Source organism: Podarcis raffonei, chromosome 1, assembly GCF_027172205.1.
Source record: "Podarcis raffonei isolate rPodRaf1 chromosome 1, rPodRaf1.pri, whole genome shotgun sequence".
Lineage (NCBI taxonomy): Eukaryota > Metazoa > Chordata > Lepidosauria > Squamata > Lacertidae > Podarcis > Podarcis raffonei.
Genome location: NC_070602.1, coordinates 135,189,457 through 135,207,746, shown reverse-complemented (window position 1 = coordinate 135,207,746; position 18,290 = coordinate 135,189,457). Strand labels below are relative to the sequence as shown.

General features: G+C 41.5%; 1 protein-coding gene across 9 annotated transcripts in view; it reads left to right on the top strand.

The window, feature by feature from the left end:
- Positions 1-18,290, top strand: part of HDAC4 (histone deacetylase 4) — a 119,476-nt gene that overhangs the window by 88,133 nt on the left and 13,053 nt on the right. For 8 of the 9 annotated variants that reach the window (XM_053364043.1, XM_053363997.1, XM_053363978.1 and 5 more), the window contains 6 exons: positions 1,798-1,844; positions 3,892-3,999; positions 4,353-4,408; positions 7,683-7,770; positions 9,635-9,754; positions 14,097-14,194. In XM_053364043.1, coding sequence (XP_053220018.1) covers positions 1,798-1,844; positions 3,892-3,999; positions 4,353-4,408; positions 7,683-7,770; positions 9,635-9,754; positions 14,097-14,194 — 517 coding nt within the window. Of the gene's footprint in view, positions 1-1,797; positions 1,845-3,891; positions 4,000-4,352; positions 4,409-7,682; positions 7,771-9,634; positions 9,755-14,096; positions 14,195-15,775; positions 17,620-18,290 lie in introns of those variants that run through there. The other variant, XM_053364052.1, reaches the window with a different exon arrangement.

Sequence of the window (18,290 nt, the reverse complement as noted above, 5' to 3'; positions counted from 1 at the left end):
AACCATAGCTTTTACTATACGGACCTTTGTCGGCAAGGTGATGTCTCTGCTTTTTAAGATGCTGTCTAGGTTTGTCATTGCTTTTCTCCAAAGAAGCAGGCATCTTTTAATTTCGTGACTGCTGTCACCATCTGCAGTGATCATGGAGCCCAAGAAAGTAAAATTTCTCACTGCCTCCATTTCTTCCCCTTCTATTTGCCAGGAGGTGATGGGACCAGTGGCCATGATCCTAGTGTTTTTTGATGTTGAGCTTCAGACCATATTTTCCACTCTCTTTTTTTTTCATTTGAATTAGCACCCCGGGCCAAAAAATAGCACACTGTGATTTTTTAAAATAGCAACGTAGTGCATTTGTTAACAATAGATTGACATTTCAGCAATTATTTAGGAACAGGAAGTGATTTTTTTCTGGTGTGATCATAATGGATGTGGAAAAATGGTATAAGGTTTTCTGAACAAGTTGAAAGTAAACAGACAATTGCTGCTGCTACAGCTGGGGAAAGGTACACATTAGTGGAGTGGCAAATGATAGAATAATTGACCATTCTCATTTAAATACCACAATTTTTAACATCTAGCCAATTTTAAGAACAAAGCAATCAGGCCAATATCCTCATGGAGATTATTATCTTGGAAATCAGGAAATGTGTGATAATATACTTCATTCTTCTTCATAGGAATTCCTGCATTAGTCCCCCCCCCCCTTAAAATAGATGTTTCCTATATATGTGCCCTGACATTTTTCCTACATATATTTCCCAATATGCATTGGTTTGCAATTTGCTGATTAGAGGCTGATAGAGAACCAATTCTGATGCCACTAGTGGTGTGCTTTTCATTGAAAACTGCATGTTTGGTGCATTTGCACATCAAGGTAAGTCATGATTTATGGTTTACCATGAATCCACAGATTGTTTCCACTTTGCTCCTCTCCATTTGTGAGCAGGAGCCATAAACCACAATGCTTGGCTTATTGTTGCAGTGAACCCAGGCATTGGGTTTGTTTCACCCCAAAGAAACCACAGTGTAAAGTCAAATGTCCTTGGCTTTATCGATCATGATTTATTTGAGCAAAAACAAACCATGATTTCCAGTTCAGATATAACAAGCTGAGGATTATGGTTGGTTGCTCATGCTTGCTTGTGTGGAGGAGTAAATTAGGCATGTTCTGTGTTTGTGGTACATTTTGTGTGTTTGCAATAAACCACTAACCATGGCTTACCGTTATATTCAGTTGGAGCCAGAATGATCTGACTATCACATTGGATTTTTGTTTCTGTTAAATTGCTGGTAACATTTTAATACCCTCAGACAGAATGATGCTGATATGATTTTCTTTTTCTGAAGTGTCTTCAGAGAATGTGGATGTTCTTGAAATTGCTTTGGAGCCCTGTTCAGAGTCGTATATACTTTGAGATGTGCATGGTTTTTTAAAAAACAGATTGAAAATGCATTAAGATGTATATAAATCAGAGAAAGTTTTTGTAACCATTCCAGGGCACTATTATGCCCTTTAAATAAATACTGCAACCCATAATAAGTCACTAGGATGACACAGAAGGTATTGGAAGTTAGTTTAGGAGAATCTATTCTAGACTGAAGGTTTATGGAAAAAAGTCGACAGGTGTAAGAAAGAGGCAAATGAAGGGAGATGTATACATGCAACACTTAATATTCTGTGAATGGGTAGGTTTCTCCTGCAGCTGACATCAGGTGCATGTTCATAAAATGCTTAGTCTAAAAGCCTGAGAATTGTGCAGTTTCAACAGTTTTTTGCTCTCCTCTTAACTCCCTCAGGCTCTTTAACATCAATGTTTGTCAGGCTCCCTTGTGGTGGCGTTGGGGTAAGTACTGCCTCCCCCATGAGAATAATGTGTGTATCTCGTAGGTTAGAGTTCCACTGTGTATAGCTAAAATGATTGACTAGCATAGTATTTATTTGTACCACAGACTGCTGCAGAAGTAAGATCTAAAGCAGGGAGAATATCTTTACATGGAATAATTGTGTTGCATCCAGTGACAGAATGCTCTTTGATCCTATGAGGCCTGTCACCAGTAGAATCAGCAGAACGGGGAGGTGATTTTTCACCTATGCCCCTTTGCTCTTTGGAACATTTTCCTGAAGCCTCTGGAACCCGTCTTGGAGGGTAGGGAACTTAGCTGTGAGGGGGAATCATAAAAAATCTGCTCCCTCTCCATTCCTCAGATGGAAACCCCTCCTGGATCAAAGAGACTATTATCAACACAAAAGTCACCATTGGATGCAACACTGACAGTTTTCACTAAATAAATACTGATTATTGTAACTAACAGTATAATCGGTTTGAAATTGCTTTGTATTGGTGACACTGCTTCTCCTTGGCTCTTACCTATTGCACAAAGCCTCCTTCATGGCGGGTTCAGCAGTCTATTTATCTCTGTATATATCATGTTGGCTGTTCCTTCATCTCTTCCAACTACTGCAGTTATTTGAGACTTTGAGGGAGTGCTTGACATTCTCTCAATGCAGCTTTGTGTAATTATAAACTAAATGCAGGTTAATATTTAATAATAAAATAATTTTATTATTTATGCCCCTCCCATCTGACTGAGTTTCCTCAGTCACTCTGGGTGGCTTACAGCATATATGGAAACTTTCTAGACATGGCCCAGGAGGAAGGAGCGGAACCGCAACATAACAGTGCCCCCAGCTCCTTACTCCTCTAGACGGTCCAGAAGGATACCGTGTTCCTGTTACATAACTAGTATACCTTTTACTTGCCTCATTTAAGATAAACCACACAGACACTTTTTTATACCAGATGTACCCAAAATATTGTAAAATACAACAGTGTTGATGATATGTAAAGAGTTCAGATTAGAAAAGAAATTTCTGGTTCACCATAAGAAAGACGATTATAACGATTAGGGGCATTCCTAAAGCAGCACAACATAGCCAAGTACAAAATCTCACACGCCGTTCCAATTATACTCCAATTGGGAAAATCAGTTTATATCATAGACGGAAGGCCTCTGACCAGAAAACACCTCCCAATAACAACAGACAAATGCCCAGCTTCATTGTGACACAGCACAGAGCCTTTTCTATTATGGTGTCCCAGTTGTGGAACTCCTTTTCACTGGAATTATGACCGTCCTTGTTGCCAGCACCTTTTAAACCTTTAAATTTATATTTGTTCCTTTTGTGGACAAATGTGTCTGTTAGCTGTTCTGTTAACATGTCCTGTGAAATTTGCTGACGTTTTATTATGTTGAGATTTTATGGTTTTATTGTTGTATTTTATGGGAATATTTGTGCAGTTAAAACACAACTAGAATGTAGCTAATAATGCTTATTAATAATGATGATGGTGGTAATGCTATTTGATAACTACAGTATGCTTTAATATATAAGGCATTTAAATCATTCATTGATTGGGCTAGTTATAAAATACAGAATGAACTGCACTATTTCCAGTTCCAAGAAAGTGCTGGATAACTAACGCACCTGATCATTTGCCATTTCTCTTACTTGTGAAGAAAAGAAAACTGGGTCTTGCCCTTTGTCTCATCTAGGATGGAAGCAGCCCACCAAACAGTGCCTAAGGAGTGTCCTTGTAGTCATCATCTTAAAACAGTTCCCTAATGGATCTCTCTAGACAACAAGCAGAGTTAGAATGGTGGTGTCACTGTTGCAATCCGTCATAAGTCAGGTTGTGATCCACTTCTAGGTCCTAGCGTTGGGGTTTGTTTGATCTCACTTGACAAAAATGCAAGAATTGTGCCATCAGATATTCATGATTAGCACAGTTACGATTAAGCAGCTTACACAAGTAACATAACCACAGAATTTAGTACACACGTCTGTGACTTTGAAAAATAGCTTTACTGATGTGAATCTGTTTTATGTAGGTTGACAGTGACACAATTTGGAATGAGGTCCACTCCTTCAGTGCTGCTCGCCTTGCAGTTGGTTGTGTTATAGAGCTTGTTTTTAAAGTGGCTACAGGGGAGCTAAAGGTTAGTATGATGCTAATGATGATTTGCTTATTACTTTGTAGATGTGAGAATAACTTGGTCACGAGGACTGTATTTTATAAATCATGTGCAAATGTAAACTGTAATCCTTACTGAAATAGTCCCAGATTTCAGCAGCATGCCTAAAATCTAAGAAGCAGCTAAAACATTTTTTTCTGTATTTTAGAAGGTAAAAAGACTTTGGTTTTGGTTGGTTGGTTTTCTACCCTTTCCCCCCAGTATCTGCGTACTGGTGGCGGGGGAGAACCCAGCAGAATATGTCACAAACTACATAGCGACTTAGCTACAATTATTTAAATATGGTTGAAATTTATGTGGTGTTTTTGTTTTGGTAGAATGGATTTGCCGTAGTTCGACCTCCTGGTCACCATGCTGAAGAAAGCACACCCATGTGAGTATGTGTTTGTGCTTTGGCTACGTTTACTAGTGTTTTCACAGAACTTAGAGCTGAAAGTTTCAGGGGTGTCTTTTTCACCTGAAAAAAACCTCCAAGTCAATACTGAGCTTGTTTTTTTGTTTTGCAGTTTGCATGTATGCTTGTCCTTTTGCATCAGTTCATAGTGTTTCCCATGCGACTTTTTTCATACACAATGGGTAAATCCCAACACCATTCTGTTAACAGAACATCAGGAGCATTCATTTAAATAGAAGAATAAAAGCTCTTTTTTTTGCTGATTCCTACTTCCTTCAGTAGCTCCCTGTAGCTTTTGAAAATCTGTTCCAAAGGTTTAGGAAAACTCTGTAGACTAGCAAGGAAGGTAGTGTTGGAAGACCAATTAAATTTGGAGCGTTCTCTGTGGCAACGAAAACATTTCACAAGTGGAATGGTACATTGGAATTCACCCAGACAACTCTACTGGGGTATAGTCAGAAGTTCGATGTTTCATTCAACAGCTCACTAGGCTGGGCGATATCTGTTTTTCAACATTGCAATATATCACAAGCTAAACACCATGACATATTGATAGACCACGATGTCTGAAATAAGGATGGACCCATGTAGAGGAATTGGCTGGCTTCATGGTTTTTCCTGCATTGTGATTTTTGCCAGCATCTGCTCTTGTGATTCGTTGTGCCCTGCGTGAGGCAGGGGAGAGCTGAGCTGGCAGAATTAACAGGGGCAGTAGGAATTGAGAGAAGCATTAACTGGTTTCACAGTTTTTCCCACATGGTGATTTTTGCATAGTACCCACCCACTCCTCATGATTCCCGATATATTGCCAGGTCAAAAATTATGAAACTGATAACACAATGTAGACTTCAAACTGGTTTTGGACGCCCATCCCTAGTAAGCACCCCATGCCATCTGCAAGGGGGACTCTCTCCAAACTGGGGAGAACTGGAGAAGCGGGAGGACTTTCCTTCCTTCCACAACTGCCTCCTAAAGTCATTTATGATTGTCAGAGAGCTTGAAGGGGAAGCAGGCTTTAAATAATGAAAAAGTATTTTTATCCAGCTCTTCAGCCAAATAAGGCTCCCAGAGCAGCTTACAAATGTCATTGATTAGACCGACTTACAACCAACATTGCAATTTAGAAGACATGACAGAAAAGGGAGGGAGGAGAAAAATGGTATCTCAGACACTATGGTAAGCCCGCAACTTACATGGGGGTCACATTCTGGGGATTGTGCTTAAAGTTAAATCACATATAGTCAAAATCCATTGGGTTCAATGGCTGGTGGGATTGCCAGTGTCATTTTCCCCAGAACCCCACCCCCTTTCCGCCCCTTTTTATTTATTTCATTTAATTTTTGCCAAGCCTGTAAAGCTGAATGCGCACAAATTAAATGCGCGTAAGTTGCGGCCTTACTGTATTTCTTTGTTGCAGAGTTCTTGTAATGACCATCTGAAATGGAAATATTTCAAGGAGAAAAGGAGTCAGAAGTTGCTAACCTTTTAGAATCCTGATGGAGAGGCCCTGCAGTCCCTGCTTACTCCTTGTCCCACAGCGTGATAGAATGGACTTGTTTCACCTCAGAGTCACTACTAGAAAGTATCATTGGGTGAAGCCAGATTGACCCCTTGGTTTTGGGGTGCCACAGGGTTCTATTCTGTTTCCAGTGATATTTACAATCTGTATGAAGCCATTGGAAAGCAGTGTCACCTGTGTGATGATGACACCAAGCTCTGTTTCATTGTACCAACTGAGTCAGGCAAGGCTTTGCACATCTTGGACCAGTTATTGGATGTAGTGGTGGAGTGGATGAGGAACAGTAAGTTGAAACTGATTCCTGGCAAGATGGAGGTCCTGTGGGTAGGCGGTTCTCAGGTCCAAGAATTGGGCAGCTGTCTGTTTTTAATGGGCCTGAATCACACTGTTGACTCATGTTAAGCTTGTGCTCTACTAAGACCCCTAGATCCTTTTCACATGTTATGGCAAACCAGGTGCCCCCATCTTAAATTTGTGCAGCAGGTTTTTCCTGCTGAAGTGTAGAACCTTACATTTATGCCTATTGAAATGGGTCTAGTTCTCCAATCTGTCAAGTTCATCTTGGAACCCAGTTCTGTCTTCCGCGGCATTAGCTACTCCTCACAGTTTGGTGTCATCTGCAAATTTGATGAGCATCCCCTCAATTTCTTCATCCAAGTCATTTATAAAGATGTTGAACAACAACAGGACCAGGACAGAACCCTGCAGCACCCCACTTGTCACTTTTCCCCAGGATGTCTGTTCTAGTACCTTACTGTATATTATTGTTGTAAGCCATGCTGTGCTCTGATCTGGAGGAAGGGTGGGGCATAGAAACTCTCAAATAAATAAATAAAATAAGAGGTAAATAAATAAAATAAAAGAGAAATTGATAAGAAGATTCCATCTAAATATCAAGAAGAACTTTATGATGGTAAGAGCTCCTTTGGACGGTGGTGGACTCTCCTTCCTTGGAGGTTTTTAAGCAGAGGTTGGTTGGCTGTCTATCTTGGAAAATTCCTGCATTGCAGGGGATTGGACTAAATGGCCCTTGGGGTCCCTTCCAAGATTTTATGAGGTGACATCCATTGGGAGTCAGAAGATTGTGGTTTTTTGGTTTGGGATTTTTTCTTTTTCTTTTTGTTCCACTACCAATAATCCCTGAAAGATTACATAACATCATCATCTGACCAAGGGTAATTTCTTTGATGTAGGCCTTATCTACATTGAAGCTATTTGAGTGTGTTTATACAGTTTATTACTGTAGTTTGCTAAACCAAAGCTGGTCAGCACTATTTCAAAATCATGCAAGTTTTACACCAAGGAAAAAATAGTTTTCTGCAATAAAACCCCCTTGAGTACGTCTGTAATGCTGTCACCATTGTGTTTAAGTAGCACCCAGATGCCAGTGATTACTCTGAAGGACAACAAGGGAACCAAATGGCAGCAATCAGGGGCATGAAAAGAGCCAAACATCCCCTCTAGTATTTTTTTTAACACCCCCCCCCCCCGGGCAAATCTGAATGCAGTGCTTTAAACCTGAAAATTGAACATGGAGAGTGTTTGGCACAGATCTAACTAATAGTCTGTGCATTAAATAGTTGGCATTGCCATCTTCATATACATTTCAGTGTCTTATTTTATCTCCTCATGTTGAAGCAACATCATATGTCATTTTCCTTGGAAAGTGTTTAGTGCTGAAGTTGTCAAGTGTACTTTCCACATATACGTCTATAATAATCTATTATCTTTCAGGGGTTTTTGCTATTTTAATTCTGTGGCAATTTCAGCCAAGCTTCTCCAGCAAAGACTGAATGTGAACAAAATACTTATAGTGGATTGGGTGAGTGAAACAGCACTTTTTTTTTACACCCCACCCCCTTTCCAATACAGGTACAAAATGCAAGAACTCTGTCGGCAAAAGTGCAGTCGTTAGATCTCAATAAAATGTGGGTTCGAATCCTCAAAACCTTTGAGCTCGATTTTCTCCTTTGTTGACAGGAGAGCAGGGCCAACCAAACGTGCATTCCAAGTTGAAGAGCACTGTGCTCTCAGTCAGCACAGGGCTTAATGTCTGGAGCATTTGCAAAATGCTAATAATTATTTCCAGCGCATTATAAGCTTTGGAGGCAAGTTAGGTATCTGGCCCCACCAGGGAACATCTACCTGAAAGTCTCCTCTGTATTTTGCTTTTGTTGTGGAGATATTCAGCTTGTTACAAGCAGGACTGGACCAAAAATTTCAGTACAGCACCCTAAAAGGCAGTCTGTTACCCTAGGGAAACCAGGGCAAAAGAAAGCATTCCCACATCACATGCTTTCTTTTCTGGCGCATAGGTTCCTTTTGTGAAGCACCTATCCTTGTTTGGAGGACTTACACTAAGATGTAATTTGAACCTATATATTCTGCTCTTTAAAGGCAGGGGTGAGGAGTGGTGTGTGGCCTTCAGAGGCTGCTGAAGTACAGCTCTGATCATTCTAGACCATTCTAGACCATGCTGGTTGGGGCTGACAGGAGTCCAGCTACACCTGTTAGCTACCCATGTCTTAAGGGCGCCACCCTGAAAAGTGGTAGGCAGGCTTGCTTGCCACTGCATCCACATCTGCACAGGAAAGTTGGAGAGAGAGGAGCCCTTTCAGCCAGTAAAGAATTGTGCACGTTTTACCCAGATCTTCACACCAAACTAATCCCCTCAGTTTCTGCCTAGTTGTTACATCCTAAGGAACACCAGTGGCATATGATTGATGTTTGAGGGAGGGAGATTGCAGTGGATGGGTTCAACTTCTCTTTGTTACATAGAAGGAGAGAGTGCACAGACTTGCCATTCCTCAAACCACCAGCAGCGATTGTATTGGCTTTGCTACTAGTTTTGCTGCCCCATGAAGTGCTGCTGCCGCAATTTCTGTGGCACTTCATATTTGTTCTCTATCAAGGATATTTGCAGCGTGGCAGTTTGGACCTTCCTGTCTATCTGTTATAAGGCACTATTAGATTGGTGTCTTCTGTAGAGTCTATCAGGAAGCATGTTCAGTTGTAAATTAATATGAGGGCCAGGTATGGCCCTGTTCCCATCCTGCCTGCCGCACCACCACTAAACAAGAAAGTGAGACAGCAGGCAAAACACAGGGGGCAGGGCAGGGCAGGGCGGTGGTGGGCCATGCTAGCACAGCACACCCAGCATCCCAGTTCAGGTGTTTCCTGGATTTCCCTTGCAGTGTTTTTCAGTCATTTCCAATCTGTTTTTCTGAAGGGTACTCACACAAGTAAGGAGTAGCATGGCCATACTTTCGCCTGGCCCCACGTTTGTGTATAGGCTTTACATCCTTTATCACTGGAAGAATCAATTCTTACTAGTTTTGATGATGTTACTATACATAGTTGAAATTATGGCAGGGCAGTTCTCTGTGTTCAGAAATGCTTACTTGCCAGTCCACCTTTTGCATCTTCTATTTATAGGACTTAAAGTGAGTCCCTTCGCAGTATGCATCTCATGTGACAACCAAGCATAATGCAACAAGCATTGTCACAATCATTTAACCATATATTAGTGTTACTAAAATCGGTGGTATGAAATTGTGCCTTGCTGAGCCTTCCCCCTGCAGGGCTTTAGTAGCATGAACATGAAATGTTGTATTACAATTAGTGCTAATGTAGACAGCCTATCATGTTATAAACCTTCTCATATGATATAATCTTTATCCCTGAAGGATGTACACCATGGAAATGGTACTCAGCAGGCTTTCTACAATGATCCTAATGTTCTTTATATTTCACTACATCGCTATGATGATGGAAACTTCTTCCCAGGCAGTGGAGCTCCTGATGAGGTAATAATAATAATATTGATATGTGTTCTTACAGCATTTGTTATAATAATGGTATTGCAATCTTGGAGGTCACTCAAGCAATAATGGATTAGGACTTTCACTACAGTTCGTATGGGGGTGTGGCAAATATGAATGTGTTGATGCCCTATTCAGACATGTTGTTTGCTTGTTAAGGCACACCAAACGTCACATCTATGCCTGGTGCTGTCCTTGAGGCGGGGTGCAAAGCCTTCTACTGGTGAAGGCTCCCAGTGTGATATAGAATCCCTCAGAACTGTGTTTCTGAATAATGCAGGCAGCTTCCATGAGTAGAGGAGGCTCCCTGCTTTGAACTCAAGGAGAGTGGCAGTCAGCTGTAGTGATCAGATCAGTCAAGGAGGGCGGCAGTCAGTCTTGGTGAAATGAGCGCATGAGCCTAGTGCGCTCGTCTCCCTACTTGCACCCAGCCTTTACACACAAGCAGCACTCTCAGATTCTTGTCTTCAGTCTTTGCAAATATCATTCAGTCTCCCTCCCCACCTCCTACCCCAGCCTCTAGTCCAGGCTTCCTCAACCTCCAACTTCCAGATGTTTTGAGACTACAGTTCCCATCATCCCTGACCACTGGTCCTGCTAGCTAGGAATCATGGGAGTTGCAGGCCAAAACCATCTGGAGTGCCGAGGTTGAGGAGGCCTGCTCTAGTCACTACAACAACTAGAGACAAGTACTGCTAATATAGGTAGGCGGGCAAGAGTCACTTTTTTGAACTTTGGTTGGCATTCCTAAAAATAATAGTTGGCATTTAGTATCAATATTTATTTAGCTTTGATTTGTCAGAAGGCCTTGCTTTTTTCTACCAGTAGAGGACACCCATCACCTGAGTTCTTAGATCTGGAAAAGGACAATTCTTACAACACATAGGATTTATACATTGTTTCTAATGAAAGTGAATTATGAACATTTCACAATCCACTCTCTACAAGGTTGTGTTATTTGTACTTACAGGAGGGAGCAGCCTTTCTTGCCCTGTCCTGTCTTTGGCCATTTGCTGATAAAAGCTGTGAATGGAGCTAGTAGTGATGGTTACGAAAAGCATGGAGTTCTTTGATAGTTATACACCTCTGGAACTGGGAAGATCTATTACTCATTGCATTATTTAAGAAGTGGAAGTAAGAGCTTGCCCTGTAATATCCTAGTGGTCAAATAAATTATGTACTAAAGAAAAGTAAAACATTGACTTATATAACCATGGTCAATTGTATATTCTATCTAGGTAGAAAAATTTTTTAAAGTTTTGCAGAAATTTGCCCAACCCCCACTCCTATAGTGTAAGTTGACAAAGGGAGGTATGGGAAGGCGACCATAAGAATGCGTGGTCAGGGTAAAATATGAATGCTCTTTTGGCAGAATATGAAAGGTTCATGACTGACCATTTGAGGCTTCAGCAGAGTAGACTGTACATGTGCAAAACAATGAGAATTGGTACACAGTTTTCTTTTTTCTTACACGCAAGAAGTCCTGACAATCTTTGGGCCCGTGCTTGCATTAAGAAATGTAACATGAACTGAAAGATCACTGATGTGATGAGTAATGTTTTGTTTGGCTGGAGCAGTATCTTTTCCAGCAGTTATAGTAGTGTGAATCACTGTTGTCTATATACCTTTGATTGCCCAGCTGGTATGCAACATTTGTCCATGACAGTGTGTGCCTGATAATGGTTGAGACTGCTTGTGTGTGTGCTGCATGAACAGATGTGGGAATTAGGAACCTGAATGCTTTTATAACATGAAGTGGAACTCATTCCCCCATCCACCAGCCTGCAAAAATCCTGTGCATATTGGGAAATTCATGCTGTCTCACGTTCTAAGGTAGAAGGTATTTCACAATTTCCACAATGACCCGCCTCTGGTCTTGCTGCTGCTGTGATACTCAGGGCTAAGCCTAATGTTGTGTCTAAACAGACAAACCGCAGGCCCAGGTTAAGCCATAGGCATAGGTAGCATGATGGCAGCAGGACCAGCGGAAGAGTGCAGTAGTTTTCATCTCTCCAGGAACCCATGCATTATGTGCACACTGGGCCTCTGTCTTGCTGATGCCACTCCTTACCCTTCACAGTGCACTACTGTATTTTTGTCAGCTCCCGCCAACCAAGTTCAGTCAACCTAAATAGTGCCAAATGCTTGGCTGTACAGCATGAGCTGCAGCTTCATCTTTAGGTTTTGCTGAAGGTTTCCTATTTGTGGAACCATTGTGCACTTAGTCCTAGGGTTGGAAGTCTCTTTGTAATTAAGAACACTGAATGTTTCTGGTACCCCCAAAGTGCACATGTCATCTAAGTACCCAGGAAGGAAAGTATCCCGGCTTCTACTCTTAAGGCTTCAGTGACTGTGTTAAAGGCATAGAGAGGTAGCCTCCTAGGTGTCGTGCAGCACACAGTCTCCACAGTGCTCACATAGCTTATTTTTCTCCCAATGAACCCAACATATCCAACTGTGAAGTTGAATTTTTTAAACCTTCTCTACCTGAGTTTGACCAAACTGCAGGAGGCAGTAGAAGACAGGAGTGCCTGGTGTGCTCTGGTCCACGGGGTCACAAAGAGTCGGACACAACTAAACAACAACACAACCCGAAGTGCAAGTTGAACTTGAGGACATTTTGTAAGAGAAGTGAAACTAAAAGTGAATAGTACCAGAATAAACAATGAGGAAATAGACTAACATTTTGAGAAAAATCATGGTACTGTTATACTTTGTAACATACAGGAATTTATTGTTGAATTGGTGTTGCTTATGGACACCATTTTTTGCAGTGTTCTTATGACGCCAATTCATTTTCTTTACTATTTACATTTAAATCAGATATTTCCTTAACACCACAAATCAGTTAAGTAAAAATAGTGCATTATACATCTGTAGTCTTTGCTGGTGTTGTAGCTTGTTAGTGCAATTTTGGTGGGCAGGTTATGTGTGGTGAAGTTTCACTGGGTGGCCTTTTACACTGCACCCCTGTTTCCATTGGCTCCTCACCTGAGCGCACAACCTTGCTCTTTTATTTCTGGTAACCAAAACTTATAAGAATGTGCCTGTTTCTAGCAGTTGCTGTATGCTGAAGGTATACTTGAATTTCAACAACCCAGTTAAGAGAAGCTGTTCTCTCTCAATCTCCACACAGTACTTAGAAGGGATTAGCTTGGAGACTATAATCAAAATACACAATACAAGGAGAGTCTTGCAGAAGATCTTATCATTCTTGTGTGATCTTTAGGTAAAAATCTAAAACAAAAAAGCACACAGCTCCATTGTGAAATTTTATAGTAATTGCTTTTGCACACTTTTGGGTTTGTTTGTTTTTAAGTTGTATAGATGCAGAAATACTTGCACACATGCCCAGAATAGAAAGGACCGGGGAAGAGAGATTGAGGGAAGGGACAAACATCCCCCCCCCCCCCGATACATCCACTGATATGGATGGCAAGCTGCAGAATAGCAATGAAAAAACATGAAAAGGCCGCCCTGTGGAAGCCAATGTACCAAATAGGCACACAGAAAAATTAGATCTTAGCGACCCTTTGTGATAAAAGGCAGGCCCTGACCTGGATGCACCCATAGACAGAGTACATCATGCCAAGGTCATAGGAACTCAGGCAACTGGGATGGGGGGGCAGAAAACCCCCCTGCTCCAAGGCCCTGCTCTCCCACGTTCACTTAAGAATGACAGCTCTTAAGATACAGTCTTTATATGCTCCTTTTTATGTGCTATTTTGTTGATTATAAGAGAGTATTTTGTTATTGCAAATAATCTCAGCCAGTGGCTTCTGGCCCAAAGCAGCAGTGATGATCCTGAGCTCACTGAATCCAGTAAGGAAAATGTGTGCACTTGGATATTAGAACTCCAGGAAACATTTTTGGAAAAGAAGCTGATTCTGCATTTACAATATTTGTGGCAGTTAAGAAGCTACTTCAGTGTACCAAATCCAGAGCCCCCAGCAATTTTGTGTGAACGGTTTTAAAATATGACTGGAACTTTAAACAATTTGGTGGTGGTTTTTTTTTTTATGTAATAACTATTTTAAAGTTACAAGCATGAGCATATGTTTTTCTTTTAGATGCTAACTAAGGATTAAGGCTGTTTCTGCCTTTCATCCCACTCATTGATCTGATGGCGCAGGAAGCAGTGGATTTTTAAGCAAAATAGAATACCTTCTCAACAACAACAACTGTTGTGTTATCACACTTTGAATTGTAGGAGCAACATAAAATTATTGGAGATATTGCTGAGGTGATATGGGCAGCCCCCCATGCATGGCAATATTTGCCAGAGGTGTAACCTGCTGCTTTCTTTTCCTCTCCACCCCTTTCTTAGGTTGGCATAGGACCAGGTGCCGGTTTCAATGTTAACATGGCATTTACTGGTGGTCTTGATCCACCCATGGGAGATACAGAATACTTGACGGCTTTCAGGTAATGCTCTCTGCTTTTCCTTCCTATATTTCTCCCTAAATGTGCCCTTTGAGTTGTTGTGTGTGTGTGTGTGTGTGTGTGTGTGTGCGCGCGCACACACACCTCTCTCTCTCTCTCTCTCTCTCTCTCTCTCTCTCTCTCTGTTGAGTACCTTGCTGTTCTGAGACCAAGGAATTAAAGCTGACTGCAAGTGGCAAGGTGCTGATGCAATGTGGAAAGACTGGCACATGGACACTGTTCATCAGCACAATATTGATAACCCTCATGCATGCATTCATGTTATAATAATGAATAAGATTCTCTCTCAAACATGAAACACAGTGAAATTGCCATTGTGCATAACTTTGTATAGAAAAGCCATTTTGTACATTTTGCCATTTTATGACACAATTTCCCAAAGTTGTGACCCAGTTCAGATGATCATTAAGACTTCATAAGCCATGGTTTATGAAACAACCTCAGGTCATTGGCCATTCCAGGCTAGTTGTTGCATGTTGTCTGCTTTAATAGTGTTAATAATAAAAATTGATTTCAGTTGATCTGGATTTACAAGCAAAGCAAATTTCTACCTTATTGTTAGAAGAACAGGATACAGAGTGTGGTATTCCATGCTAGTCCTCCTCATATGAGACCCATTGAAGTTAATGGGCATGATTAACTTAGGTTCATTAATTTCAGTGGGTCTACTCTGAGAAGGACTTAATTAAACACAACCAAGAGTAGTAACCAAGAAGGTAGGGAAGCAGAATAGAAAGAATGTCCCCTGCCAGCACAGAACTAATTGCATTTTCATCCATATTTAAGTAATTTGTTAATACCTGTCTAAATTTGGTTCCACAATGCATACGTATTCTTTACTTGTTATTCCATCACCTCTGATGGGCCACTGTGGTCTTATTCTGCTGTTTCAGTGAATTCAAGTAAGTAGAGCATTGCTTGATCAAAGAGTTTATAACCAGATTGGAAGAAGATATTGATGGAATCACAGTTCTCGGTATCATAATTCTATGTATATGCTTTCAAATCTCGTCAAAGGAAATCATAATACACAGCACAGTCTGGAATACATAATTCTTTTACTGAAGTTTTAACTAAGGTCTCTAAAGTAAGAGCTTTCAAGTATCCATGAGCTAAGTGACTTGCACTACTCAGGTGTCTTTTGTTTTTAAAATGGAGAGTCATAATGTACAGGTTCACTTGAGATACGAGGAATTTTGCTGTACATCTGTTCTCTGTACATCGTTTACATGCTACTCCAGTGTACCTAGATGTGAGCACATCATGCTAAATGGGCAAAGATTGCAATTAAGCTCATCCTCCTGTATACTATTGTGCTACATAGTGAACCTATTGCCTGATATGGGGAGAGTTTTAGGAAAGTACTTTCCATGATGTATAGGTATAGATAATACCAGAGGAGTGAATACATTCCCTACCTCTGATTTATAGCATCATATGAGCATTGCAGATCTATGCTTCCCTGTCAGATGGCTGTGGTTGTCATGCTCATCTCGAGCCACATATGTTAAATGAAGAAGTGTGCAACACTAAATCAAGGTACTGCCATTACTTTCCCTTCAGCAACAAACAGTTGTAAAGACCAGTGGTCGAGTACATGTCTTCACAGCAAACTGTTATGGATCACTTACACAGTGAGTTTTGTTCAGATTATTGTCACTTGAAAAAAAATATTTTAAGCTAGCAATATCCCTCTGTACACAGGGACACATTAAAAGATTGCATTTTTATTCTGCATTTTCTCCAAGGATCTCCAGACAAGAGATATGAACTTGCATCTCCCCAGTCCTTGCTTGGCTTTCTAACCAGCTTTAAACCTCTTTCCATTTGATGGGGCACTTATTAGGAAAACAAAGTGAAAAGGGGCATGTCCTGCACATTTCTAGATCATGTTCTGTTGTCTTCTAATTAAGCACTTTTTATTTACTGATGCCTGTAGTTGTTTTGCAGTTTGCATGAGATGCAAGCTTTTACAAGAAGTAAAACTTTTTTGATAACGAGTGTGGCATTTACTGGTAGGTAGACTTGCCAACTTCTATTGTTCCCAGGTTTTGTTTTACAGTCGTACCTTGGATCCCAAACGCCTTGTGAATTGAATGTTCTGGCTCCCGTACGCTGCAAACCTGGAAGTCAATGTTCCGGTTTGTGAACGTTCTTTGGAACCCGAATGTCTGACGTGACTTCTCCAGCTTCTGATTGGCTGCAGGAGCTTCCTGCAGTCCATTGGAAGCTTCACTTTGGTTTTGGAAGTCAAATGGACTCCCGGAACGGATTCCGTTCGACATCCAAGGCCCCACTGTATTTTGCTAAAACTGATATGAAAAGCTTTACAGTTATTTTGAATAACTCTCATCTGTTCCCTTTCTTTTATGGTGATCCCCCACAAAGCATTACTGTGGGGTACTCAAGCCTGCTATACCTAAAAGCTTAGTTCCTGCTTACTGCAAAGCACCACATAATACAAGCAGTACATAGGAAGTTGTCTTCTACTGGGTCAGGCCTTTGGGCCATCTAGTTCAGCTTTGAGTTTTGAGTTCTGTCCCAGCCCTACCTGAAGATGATGTGGGTTGAGCCTGGGACCTTCTACATGTAAAGCAGATTCTCTGCCTCTGAGCTGAGGCCTTTCTTTAAGAGCTTGATCAATTGCACTCATAGTTCCGGTCTGTTCCTGAGACCAGATTTTATTGTCCACAACAGGTGACCACTGTCTTCTCAAAAATGTTCAGTACAGAAGTCTGTGATGCTCGTGTATTGAATGATACTGCCACTGGTCCTTGCCACAAAAGAACTCAATGCATTGCCAGTATCCTTTGGCCAATCTCCACTTTTCTGGTCTCTTTGAATACTTCTAGAGCTTCACTTTACCCTGGTTAAGGAATGAGTTATTCGTAAAAGCCTTCCTGTGGATTTTACTATTGGTGAAGGTGAAGAACTTAAGTACCATCTTGGATAGAGGTGTCGCTGTTGCCCTGTGACTGGCCATCCACTTCAGCTGGAAAAACCAGGACAGCCCTGAGTTTGGAGCAGGGCACTTGCTGGATGCAACTAGCTACTTGTTTCTCAGCTAGATGTGTCCAATGGTTTCAAAATATTTGGATCTTGTGCCATATTGAATACAGATAACTAGGTGTCAGCATTGCTATATAAAGCATAAGTATGGAAACACTGCATTCCCATCCAGTTCCCAGCTTCTCCTCCTCGCTTTGCTACAGCTTCCACTTCAGGTGATGAATAGGGAGTGCACCCATTCACTGCTGCCCCCTGAACCACCTGGATTGAACTTCTTTTGAAGTGTGGATTTACATAGACATTTTAAAATACATTTTTTCTCCTGGGCTTGTAGCTTCTGCTTCTGCTTTGTGGCAGACAGAACTTGCCACTGCATCTCTCTCTCTTCCCAGCTGGAAGAGCAGCTGGGTTAAGATGACAGTGGTACTGGAATGGGGGTGGATGGGGGTGAAGGAGGTGAGAGATGACAGATATGTAAAATGGGAGGGGGGGTAAAGATCTAAGAGGTATTTGTATGCTAGAGTGCTCCCCACTTCCACGTGATGATAACAATACACTTTTTGTTCTCCCTGCTGCTCTTTACTGTTGCCAGGGCCTCTCACATTTCCAATTCTACTGCAGTTCTAACTATTTGAATGCAAATATTCCCTGAGAAGAGGAACCAGCTTCAGTCCTCTTAAATGGGCCATAGGCAAACCAGAGTGAACGGTTGCCTTCTTATCTGTGTTGCCTAGCCTTGACTCTTGCACCACTGCATGAAGCCAGCCTTGAAGAAGGCCACACAGCCTGGGCACCCACTCCCCAGCCAGGAATGTCAGCCAGGTGGGCCAGATCACCACGGGCCAAGCTGTCATCCCCCACTCCCTGTGGGGCACAAACCTGTGTCTGCTAGAAAAACGTATGATTGCACACCACATCCATAGAAAACAATTCCAGCAGTCCATGCCTATGTGCACACACCTTCAGCCTGGAAGTTATGTTGGAAACCTGTTTAATCTTGTGCCAAGTCCCCCTGCCCCATGATAATAGATTGTCAAGTGGCCTTTGAGGTTCATAGCCAGCTGCTTTG